The sequence below is a fragment of the Chelon labrosus genome (genome assembly GCF_963514085.1).
Source record: "Chelon labrosus genome assembly, chromosome: 10".
NCBI classification, from domain to species: domain Eukaryota; kingdom Metazoa; phylum Chordata; class Actinopteri; order Mugiliformes; family Mugilidae; genus Chelon; species Chelon labrosus.
In genome coordinates this window covers 4,421,142-4,433,152 of record NC_140360.1, presented here as the reverse complement: position 1 = coordinate 4,433,152, position 12,011 = coordinate 4,421,142, and the positions used below count along the sequence as shown (strand labels likewise).

Below are 12,011 nucleotides of genomic sequence, written 5' to 3'. Positions count from 1 at the left end.
GCAATGTGTAGGTCATAGGAAATTAGCTTGTTGATGCAGGGACCATGTGGGAGGTATTATCACAGTCAGAAGTTGACTGATATCTGATTGTCCTGGCTTTGCTGCTTGGTGTTTGCTGCACCACATTCAACATTTCCATTCATTACATTTCCCTGGGTGAAACATTTTCTATGATTTGTCTCCCAGCTGCAGCTATTGGACCAGGAAACCATCTGTCCCATGTTTTAACCATGCAAAATTACTCTTATCTATTGTTTTACTTTTGTCTACTGCTTTTTTTGTGAATTGTCACATCCTGGAAGACGTACTGCACTCTCTGTTTTACCGAGACTGGTCAAAGGCAGGGGTGAAGGTAGGGATTAAAAGATGAGCTCACCTGGGGGTGAAGAGGTCGGGCATGGAATTCATCTGTGGGAACTAAACTTGGATATCCTGCAGACGGTTCTGTGTACTCTGCATCACTGCCTCTGACAGTTAAACCGTTGCCTCATGTGGAAGACCTTTCACTCAGAGTCAGATTTCACTGCCCTTCGGTGTGCACACAATGATATCATGTCTTTCCTTGGGCTGAGAATAGATAATAGTTAATAACAGCAGGTCATTTGTTATCCTGCATAGCACGACTGTCTTCAGTATGAAATAAAGGTGGAAAATTGGTCTCTAGACTGTTACCCTATCCCGCAGACCAGGCAGCAGCAACACCATAGCCTCATTCTCTCTTCTACATTTTGTTTTGCCTCCCCATTTCTGGCTACCGAAGAAAGAAATAGAACAAGATGAAAGTAAGAAACTCGAGTCAACCACAATACATGGTCAGATTTTCACGGGATCAGATTGTCTTTGCACCCACTGTTGGCGGTCTGTTCTGTTTTGTTGTTGTTAGCTAACAAGGACAGAGTATTTAAAAGACTCTAAGTACTAATGAACAGACGTCACTCATGATGCTTTTTCCTTTTCAGATGATCATTTATAATGTGGTTGTGTGTTTTCTTTTGAGTGAATGAACGCAAGAGCAGTCCTGTTGAGTAGGAGGTCCTTAATGTGACCCAGGACTCATTGTGTGTTCACACTGCCGAAGGAATGCACCTCCCTCCAAATGTGGTCTGAAATTGGATTAGTCAAATGCATCCTGGGTGCGTTCACATCTGGACTTTAAGCTGGTCACTTGTGATCAGATTCTCCAGGATGGATATTTAGGCAAGGCCTGAACGGGGCCCGTATCAGCACTCCACCGTTGTCTGCGATGAATCAGTCTGTCCACCTTTGATGTTTGGACCAATTAAAAAGTTTAAAGTAAATCCATTGTCTATTAATGCTTATCATCAGTGAACTCATTTTAATTAATCAAAAAAATGTTTTAGCTCAGGGGGCCACAGACAGCCCAGTTTGATCTCAAGGCGACCGGACCAGTAACGTGATAGCATAATAACTAGGGCTGTCAAAATTAACGCGGATTAATCCATCATCTAGATTAATCTGATTAAAAGACGTCTCTCTGAACGTCTCTGGCAATGCATTTCAGGCAGTTTGTCCAAGTAGAGTTACTTAGTCCAAGTTGATCCGGTAGTGACAGGCAGAAAGAACCAACCGATAAAGATGGAAGACATTAAATAAATCTATGATGGATTAATCCATGTTAACGCGTTCATTTTGACAGCCCTAATAATAACCTATAAAATACCAACAACTCCAAATGTTTCCCTTTGCTTAATAGCAATTACATGCAAGTACATTATCAAACTGTTTACATTTATTTAACTGTCCTTTTACAAAACATTTTATGCAAACAACCTGAAATGTCTTAAGAAAATAAGTGCGTTTTCAGGTCATTGCTGCCACCTGCTGTTTAGCTCTGGTATTGCATTATGTCTGCAACTGTCTAAACCAGGGGTTCGCATTACGTCGATCGCGATTGACTGGTAGATCGCGAAGGTAGTGTGGGTAGATCGCGTGCCATTGAAAAATATGTTTTAGATGTTTATCTGTTGCACCTCCAAAAACAACCAGCAAGACAAACATTCATCATTATTTATTTTTACTTTATATTTGCAACATGCCCTTGGTTCAGCGGCACACATCCACAGCCACGCACAACTTAAACAACAACTCAAGACTACCGTCTTTCTTAAAGAGACAGCGCTATTTTTCTAAAGGTGCAGTGCACCAGTTTTTCTTGATAAAAATACAAAGATGGATAGAGCTTTTAACACAGTAGCAACAATTAATATGACTTAGGATATATATATGTGTGTGTGTGTGTGTGTGTGTGTGTATATATATACACACACACACACACACACACACACACACACATATATAATATATATATATAATATATATGCATACACACGGGTAGATCACTTTGACTTGGTCATTGTAAAAGTAGCTCGCAAGCCAAAAAAGTGTGGGCACCCCTGGTCTAAACTTCCTAAAACCCCTAGTGGACAAATCAGGAACAGCAAATACCTCTATTGAACATTTGCAGTTAATGTCTTCTGTGTGACTTTTGCACATTTGCAAATTCATCCTGCGGGGCCGTACGTTTGACACCCCTGATCTAGATGGTTGTGGCTTCAGTGCTGATCACTGCCAGGCACAAATTCACCCGTTAAACATTTATGAAAGAGACAAAAGAGATTTGTCATTTAGCACTGCATGTAATTTGTTGGACACTGAGCAGACTGAGCTGATGTCAGCTCCACTCATGTTGTGAGCAGAGGTGTGGATCAGCCTATTTTCCCCCCAAACTAACACAGACAGAAAACACACAGAGATAAAAGACGACAGAAACCCAGTGATTATACGACACATCAGATGTCTGCTTCACCCCTCCACCTTCCCTGCTCTCTCTCTCTCTTCCTCTCAGACACAGACACAGACACATAGACCTTTAGATCGTGCCAGCAGTTGCCAAAACAGATATCAAATGGCGTCTGGTTGGATCTTCTGGTTGCCTGCACAAAGGCTCTGCACTGTGTCCGTCAGGCTGCTCTTTCTCTTTCACCCGTCAAATCACGCATCTCCCCCTCTGTGTGTTTCCTCTCTCCCCCAAAGTCAGATAGAGGATAATGATAACTGTTAAACAGCTTGTACTCTGTAATAGTTTGTGTCGTTTGTGTTGCCCCAGTGCAGAAACAGGGAAGGTGTGTTTGTATAGCTGCACAGGTGCGTGTTATTGTGGCTACGGCACGTCAGCCTCATCAGCTCGTTGCTCACTTGGCTGGCACCGACCTGAGACTTGTCCGAGCGCCAGACAAACCCAGGTTTCCTCCAGTGTGTGTGTGTCAAGATAATGTGTGTGTGAGAATCCATGTGAAATCCTCCTCTGCACCGTTCCCAGCAGGCCTCATATCTACAGCTGGCCCCAATGGCAGTGTCAGGCTGTGATAGTGGACTGTGTCTTGTCCACCTCAGTCAGTCAGTGAAGCATCCAGGCTCTGACAGGTACAGCAGCCAGTCAGTCTCCCTTTATGTGCTGTCTGTGTAAGTGTCTAGTGTAACGATTGTGCAGTAGGGGGTTGCACAACTTCAGATTTTTTAAAGTCGACTGTTAAGTGGTGACGTCACTAATAAAAACCCAGTAGAAAGTAATGAAATCTATATTCTTGACCTGAATACATATGCTGAGAATAGATATGTATAGCCTGTATAAAATAGGCAGCACCTCAGCACCATCAGTAGCATTTAATAGTACTCCACAGCGTGTTGTTATATTCGGATAGTGTAGCCGGGTAGACTGCAGCTAAAGGTCTAATAACTTTATCAAACAGTTAATGTTCAGCCTCCTTCTCTCCGTTACCACAGGACGTTTGGTGAAGTTGTTAACTGACTGCTGTCCAGAGGATTTGGACAGTTCCTCTGCTAGCGTTAGCTTTTCAGATGCATTGCAGTAGTACTTCAGTTGTATTTCAGGACCAGAGGTTGCGCTAGACTTTTTCGTTGTCGGTCATTTTGACTGACAAGATCATAAAAATCCCGTCATAATCTATTTTTACCCATCATTTTAATTTTTTAAAATAATAATAAATACATATACAAAAGCATTTAATTTTCATTAAAGTTTCATTAATTTTAAGTACTTTTTTCAGAACAGTATGGACTAAATGGTAACAAAAAAAAAAGTTTCGGCTGCCGACACGTCTTCTCCGTACTCGGAACGGGACTGCTAGCGTAAACAGCTCTTAGTGCTTCGGTGGTATGCTAATTCCATTTTGGTAGCCGTTAGCTGCATAGATGTCTATGGTCTATGGTTAGCCGAGCTCTGACATGTGCATCAGTGTAATCGGTGTACCAGGAAATATTGCACAGACAAAAGTTCCGTGATGTTTGGAACGCAAACTGTGATGAGAGACAAGAGCCAATTAATAACCTCACTCGCCACCAAGTGGTCAGGGGTGTGAATTGCAATCTGTCAAAATGACCGATGGCCTTCAGATTTTTCTGTCATATTTAAAAAAAAACGGTCAATGACGGAAAATATTCGGTTAACGTTCAGGACTGACATGTCACGGTAGTATGGGCTTCATCTTTAGCGAAGTATTTCCACACACTTGATGAACCGCTGCTAGTTTGCTGCAACGACCCACTGGTCTCCTCACCTGACTTCTAGGAGGCGTCCATGTTGTTATTGTCACGTGATCAGTAGCTAGCAGTGAAGATGACAAACCGACTAGTCCGTACAACCTCTGTTGTGCAGTCTGACAGCAGCCTAATATGGGCCTCATTCACAAATACTGTATAAGCATAAGTCTGTACTTAAACCGTGTGTCCTGTGCACAAAGGTCAGGCTTCATCCAGATGAACTTTTCCCAAGAGAGCGAATGTGGAACTGCGCTGACTGAGCTTGACAAAAATAACCACGATCAGTTCCAGTCGCAATAAATGACTTATCAGCTTAAGTCCTTTCTAGACGTGATCGCTTTCAGCCTCTTTCTTTTACACCTTTTCCCCTACTTAGTGTTTTTTGTGTGTGTGGGTACATGCACTTGTTGTTCTTGCTCTAGGATCGATTGACTCGCGAGCAATTAGATAAATAAAAAGACAAAGCCAGAGCTTGTTGAATGCAGTACAGGAGTGTTTCGTAGAGCTGTAACTTAAATTTTTTCCCTGCATAGTGTGCACACAGAGGGCGGATTTGAAACACCTGTTGTGGCCAGACCACGGATTGACAGCCAGATCCGTGGGTTTTTCTTCTTAGCAACACACTCACAACCCAGCAGACACACTCAAAGGTCCCAGAGGCGTGTAGGAGGAGAGTTCACGTCGAGATGTCCGGTGGAATGTGCGACGGCTGCTGCTGGTTGTCATGAAAGTTTATAAGGTTTATTTTAACTCCCACACATAGCACGGGTATTCAGTCACACCGAGGCCCCAGAGCCGAAACCTGGATAGAAACTCACCGTATGTCTTCACTCCACGGTGGATTTACGTTGCGTCTCCGTTTGAAGGGTCGAGCTTTGCTTTAACGATCATTAATCTTTTGCCATTACTGGGTTTTTAGCTGACCTCTGTTTGACTTGGCTTTGGTTCGGTTCCATATTTAGCCAGAAGCTGGGGTCTGTTGTCAGGTCAGTTCTTTGGGACCCCATCTTGAGATAATCCCCTCCTAGTGGATGTTGCCTCAACACTGAATCTTTCGTTCTAGGCGTAAGGGGGCCAACATGCACCTCAATAAGTCCCTCATGCCATGCGGGCCATTACATTTACAACGCTTCCACACAAGAATCAGCTTCTTTGACATAAAACTGTCCTTGGGCAAGAGACTGAAGGGTCACTGAAGGGTCTACTGAGCCTTTTCGATGGGGTGTTTTGTGCAGTTTTATGTCCCATCACAGAGATTTTTTTTTCTCAGGAAGCGCTAATACATTTTGAAGTTGTCTCAATATCTAGGACAGGGACCTCTATTATTAATTGTAATAACTTCAGAGCTTGTCTGTGATCTTAATCCCGTCCGGATCGGCCATGTCTGTAATTTGTAAAGAAAAAAATAACACCGCAAATAACCTGCCCTATTTCTCCTAACACAGAGGTCCTGTGATAAAACTAGGATGTGCTATAGATCAAAGTTTGGACAGCTCATGTGCTTCATACTGTGAGCTGCAGATATGTATAGCCTGTATAAAAACATGTAGCACCTCAGCACCATCAGTAGCATTTAATAGTACTCCACAGCGTGTTGTTAGATGGGACAGTGTAGCCGGGTATATCCCTGAAGCCTTCTCCTTGTAGCGCAGCTCAAGGTCTAATAACTTTATCAAATATTATTAACCCAAATTATTTATCCTGTGCGAATGCGCCACACGAATTTCTAAATCACATGACGTCCCCTGGTGAATAGAGTTAAAGATTCCTTTATTTGCCCGTTCAAGTTTGAGAATGGGTGTTCTCTATTGAGGAACAAAGCCATTCTGTACTGCTACTTCCTGTTCACTGGAGTTAATTTCCTGTTTTCCCTTCCTCCTCCAGTCCTGGCTGCCGCCGTTGGCCAGGAGCCCGACCACAGCCACGGCTGCGCCCATGGCAGCTGTTACCCGGCAACTGGGGACTTGCTGATCGGAAGGGAGAAGAACCTGAAGGCCTCGTCCACATGCGGGATGAGAAGAAAAGAGCCCTACTGCATCGTCAGTCATCTGCAGGTCAGTGTGTTGAAGTAATGTGTGATGAGTCAGATTTGATGAGCGCGTCTTATTCTCGTTGACCCCCCCCCGAAGTCACGCTACGCTGACCTTTTCTCGTCCTGCTGCAGGATGAGAAGAAGTGTTTCGACTGTGACTCCAGACGCCCCTATGACCCCGTCTACAACACCATTAATCACCGGATAGAGAACGTCATCACTGCCTTCAAACCGCACCGCAAGAAGTCCTGGTGGCAGTCTGAGAATGGTGAGGAGACTGTGGTCATCTGTTCTGCATCTGCAGTTTCAGTTTAATTTAACAACTCAGAAGCTAGGAAACATCTCTGGCTTAGTATACCAGACGAGTAGTTTTAACGTAAATGAGGGGATGTCATTGTTGAGTATCCTGTTACTGCTATACAGCCATTTATCTGAATGAAAAAGCATCAGTGTAGGAAACACTGAAATATCTAGAGTGATGTTTATGATTCGAATAAATGTCAATTACTTTGGAGACGTTTCAGTTTCTTAACAATTTTGTCCTTGGTTCCAGAGAGTTGTGGTATTCCCACAATATTGCTTTACATCTTGCATATGACTTTGCTTTCGTGCAGCTCTTCTCTGTCGCCATATATCTTAAATCCAATCACCTCTCAGACCTGATGGTGCTCTCAGAGTAGCACACTTCTGTCCCGTATGGATCTCATTGCACGAAACCAGTCTTGCAAAACTGCAGCAAAATTTCTAACAAAAGGATGCAGGAAATGGTGTCTGTTGAGTCTATATCAGCTGGATGTTACTTAGATATGTAGCACCCACCTAGACCAGACCAGGCACCCCCACCCCATAGCAATGACACTCCTTGATGGCAGCAGACATCCCCAGCAGGATGTAGCCTGACACAGACACACACACAAAAACACTTCAGGAACAACTAAGAACAACCTCCAAATTCACTAGATCCCAAACTGATCAAGTATCTGTGGGATGATTCACAGAGGCCCCTCAGCTCAACCCATAGGACCAGAAGGAAGGCCATGTCCATTCTCTGATGAGTCACCACAAGGGAGACCTTCACAATATTAGGAAGGTGGTCATAATGTTATGCCTGATCAGTGTACAGTTCAAGCTAGTAATAGGATTAGAGATGGAATATAGAAACGGAAAAGCTATAAAAAGATGAGATTGAGGACATCCTGAGTAAGTCGCAAGTGGTAAAACTATTATTTTCTTTTCCAAAGTTTATTAAAACCACAAGCAGCGAGCGAGTCGTAGCTCTGTTGAACACTCTCACTCTCTGCGGCCAGCGTCCTCTGACCAGCTACAGATGGGCTTAATAACAGAGTAGAGCTGGTTGTGGCATGTCAACACAGAGGAGGAGGGGAAAGAAGAAAAGTTCAAGCCCTGATGGAGACGTAATAGTAAAAGTAGATTGAGTCGTTAACACAGAGGCACAGTAATGACAAATTTTAGTATTTTCTCATAGAGTTAACAGTAAAGGTCAGTGCATTATCGGCCGGTTTAGTCACAAGGCTCATTTCAGCTGTTGTGTAGCTGTGGTACTATAATGGAAGTGCTGTTGACGACTGAGCCCAGAATAGAACAGAGAGAAACAGAAGAAGAAGAAGAAGAGGAGGAGGAAGAAGAGGGGGGCACAGGAAGTAAAGTGACTATTTTTACTCTTGGTAGCTACTGCTTCTCCATGGCACCGTTGTGGCATGTGTGTGATAGACAGAGGTTTGATTGTGTTCGCTCACTGATAGGAAAAGTTCGTTTCCATGGGATTTTCTCCATACATTATACAGACACTATAGTATAAGAGAGTGTCAGCTCCTCTGAACGTGCATGGCTTTAAGTGCGTCACAGTGGTTAGCATTGATGCCTCACAGCAAGAAGGTTCTGGGTTTGAATCCATTGGCCGACTGGTTCCTTTCTGTGTTGAATTTGCATGTTTTCCCTTTGTCTGCGTGGGTTCTCTCCAGGTACTCCAGCTTCCTCTCACCGTCCAAAGACATGCTGCTTAGGTTCATTGGTGATTCTAAATTGGTCGTAGGTGTGAATGTGCCCAGGGCGTACCCCGCCTCTCGTCCAATGACAGCTGGGATAGGCTCCAGCCCCCCCGCGACCCTTCACAGGACAAGCGTTTACAGAAAATGAATGATTTTCCCACGAGCTGAAACACATCAGTCTAATCAAGTTGCTCCATATACTGCAAGAAGTCGAGAAAGTAATACAGCTGCGGTACACTGAAGTGAAATCGGACCTTAATTTTTGGGCGAGGTATTTTTGTACAGATGTCATTTGTCCAAAACGAGCATGTCTTTGGACGGTGGGAGGAAGCCCCAGCCCCAAAAAGCCCCAGTTAGCCTTGACTCGAGCCCGGAACCTTCTTACTGTGAGGCATCAGTGCTAAACACCACTCCACTATGCCGCCTTCACCGACATCTGATTGTCACAGCTGACTGGACCAGCAAAGTCAGGTGTTAATCTGTGTGTTCTTTACCTGTACCAACCATAGACTGTATATAAATATGGACAATACAATGCGTCCCCACTTCTTTGCACTGCCGGAACTGATGCTATTTTCCCAGGGACACGGGCGGCAGCATCTTGCGAGTCTGCGATATCAATGACCCGACCACACTTCCTCTAGACTTACTTGCGTTTTTGTTTAATACTGCGCTCTGCTCTACCTCCACCAGTTACAAGGAAATGTTGCATTATATACTGTACTTATTTTTAAATTCTAGTCTCAATTTGACACTTGAGCATGCATCGACATTATATTAACTACCTAAAATGACAGAAAAACATCCTTGATTGAAATGATTTGACTTGTATTTTAGTTTTTTAGTTTAGCCCAAGTACCGCCCACTAACATTGAGGAGGTGGAGCTTACGACCTATACTGCGGCCAGTCACCAGGGGGAGCTCTACTTGCTTTGGCTTCACGTTAGAGGAGCTGTCCCACCGTCCATCTTTATACAGTCTATGGTACCAACGTATTTCATATGACATTATTTTAGCTATTATTAATTAGTGCAGCTTTAATAGTGTTAAACATTTAACCTGAGTTATAGGCCTCTGGAAGTACGGCTCAAACAGTCACGCTGCCATAATAACCCATGTATGGTCATCCAGTCGAAGATGCAACTTTTGGTTACTCCCTGGTCTGTTGGACTACTAATTATTATATGTTGTCGACTTCTTTACAGAATCCATGGGCAGTAGTTTATGTCAAATATCATGTGATAGAGAAACATTTGAGACGGGGGGACAATAGGGAGGATAATCGGGTAAAAATGTTTTCCCAAAACCATTTAAACTGCATCAGTGTCTCCATTAGTCTCATTCCTTTTTAATGTGTGTATTAAAAAGCTTTGTTGTGGTTTTGTGGTGTGGCTTCTACCTTCAAGAAGACAGGAATGAGAAATCCTCCTGGCTTCATTCTGCAGGTTACACGAAACACAGAGAACAAGAATGAAGGGGGGCAGAATATTTGGTTCTCTACAACTCAGGAAGTGTGTGGGCTTTTCTGACACGCTCTCTAAATCCTCCCCTGCCAAGACTGAATGGATTTTCCTGTCAAGGAGCCGTTCCCCCGAGCCAAGCGTTGCTACTTCGCTTACCGCCACGAGAGCATTGTTGTGTCTTCCGTCTGTCAGAGACTGATGATATAGACGGAAAAGAGGGCGACAGTTTTATGAGTTAATACACATGTGCAGTGTAATGTGTTCATACAAACTTCTCTATGTGTCTTCTCTCTCTCCCAGGAAAGTCAAATGTGAATATCCAGCTGGATCTGGAAGCAGAGTTTCATTTTACTCACCTGATTATGACCTTCAAGGTAAGCACTTGTCGTCCCACTGACTTTATCTTCGTCTACAAATAGCCAAAAAGAATCACAAGAATCCGTTGACATCCTACAGACTTTCCGTCCAGCGGCCATGCTGATTGAGCGCTCGGCCGACTTCGGGCGTACCTGGCAGATCTACCGCTACTTTTCCCACGACTGCGCTATGGACTTTCCCGGGATCTCCCAGGGTCCTTTGCGCGACATCAATGACGTCATATGTGAGTCGCGGTATTCGGACATCGAGCCGTCGACGGAGGGGGAGGTGAGCGACGGATTAACAGAATAGTCGAGTTAAATAGGTCACATCAGATGTCAACTACCTACACTGTACAATATCTGTAGTCCCCTTCCATTGTGCAGTAATGACCCAAAGTTGAGAGCTGATATGGTGTTTCTTATTTAATACTTCTTATTTAATACATGTGTATACTACTTAACCTTATTTAATTGAATCCTGAGTGCTTCTTTGCTATCGTCCATGTGCGGCTGCAACACAGGATCAATAAAGTAGTCTGTTATATCATCAAAATTTTATTATTATTTACTTGTTTTTAAAAATCTTGGCAAGACAAAACTTACCTCTTTTTTTGAAAGATAATTTTTCCTTATTTGAAGCAATATATCCCTCATTTTTTTAAAAAAACCTTGTTTTTGTTTTTTACAACCTGGACCTTATTTCTGGCATAAAATACGATTGTTTACTCACCCATATAACTTTTGTGTAATTTGTAGTCCTTCGGGAGATAATTAGATCAGCGTATATCCATATAGTGGGAGTGAATGGGGCACCGAAACACAGCCTCAATCTGTAGACCCCGGGTGATGTCTTCTGACCTGGACGATGTCGTCTCGTAAAGTAGCCGACCCGCGACGGTCGGCTACTTTACCTGTAATTTGCTGCTGCTATGGTTCGTCCACACCCTCAGAATCGGAAAAATATTCAGCCAGGTTGCAAAAAACTAGCATGATAACTCCGGACTCAACGGGGAATAGCACTAGTGTAGGATAACAAAATATTGGTGAAATGAACGAGTTTCGTGGCAGATAATGCGTTATTTAGAGGCTGCGCTGATCTAATTATCTCCCGAAATTACACAAAAGTTATATGGGTGATTAAACGATCGTATTTTATGCCAGAAATAAGGTCCAGGTTGTAAAAAACAGCAGTTCCCCTTTAAGCGTTAAGAGATTTTACAGTGCAGCTTCTGGTGTACACTGAATATATGAATGCATGTATACATCACAGTATGTGTCATCTAACATGAGTTTTAATCAATATTCCAAGTTAAATATGTGTAATGTTTGTGCATAGCATATATATTTTCTTTTCTAGGTCATCTACAGAGTGTTGGATCCAGCCATCAGGATCGAGGATCCGTACAGCCCCACCATCCAGAGTAGGTTCCTTCTCATTATCACATCAGCTAATAACTAATGTGCACATGTTGTGTCGCTATGCACATAACGGTTTCCTTAATTTAAAGGGGTTATAAAAACTTCTACAACATCAGCTGTTGTAATAATAATAAGTTTTATCACAATC

General features: G+C 43.2%; 1 protein-coding gene across 1 annotated transcript in view; it reads left to right on the top strand.

Annotated features, from left to right (window-relative positions):
* Positions 1-12,011, top strand: part of lamb2 (laminin, beta 2 (laminin S)) — a gene marked incomplete at its 5' end in the record, with an annotated part of 54,535 nt that overhangs the window by 13,224 nt on the left and 29,300 nt on the right. Inside the window, 5 exons of the mRNA XM_084553886.1 lie at positions 6,466-6,635; positions 6,746-6,881; positions 10,386-10,459; positions 10,542-10,730; positions 11,802-11,865. Of these exons, the coding sequence (XP_084410012.1) occupies positions 6,466-6,635; positions 6,746-6,881; positions 10,386-10,459; positions 10,542-10,730; positions 11,802-11,865 (633 nt within the window). The remainder of the gene's footprint in view (positions 1-6,465; positions 6,636-6,745; positions 6,882-10,385; positions 10,460-10,541; positions 10,731-11,801; positions 11,866-12,011) is intronic.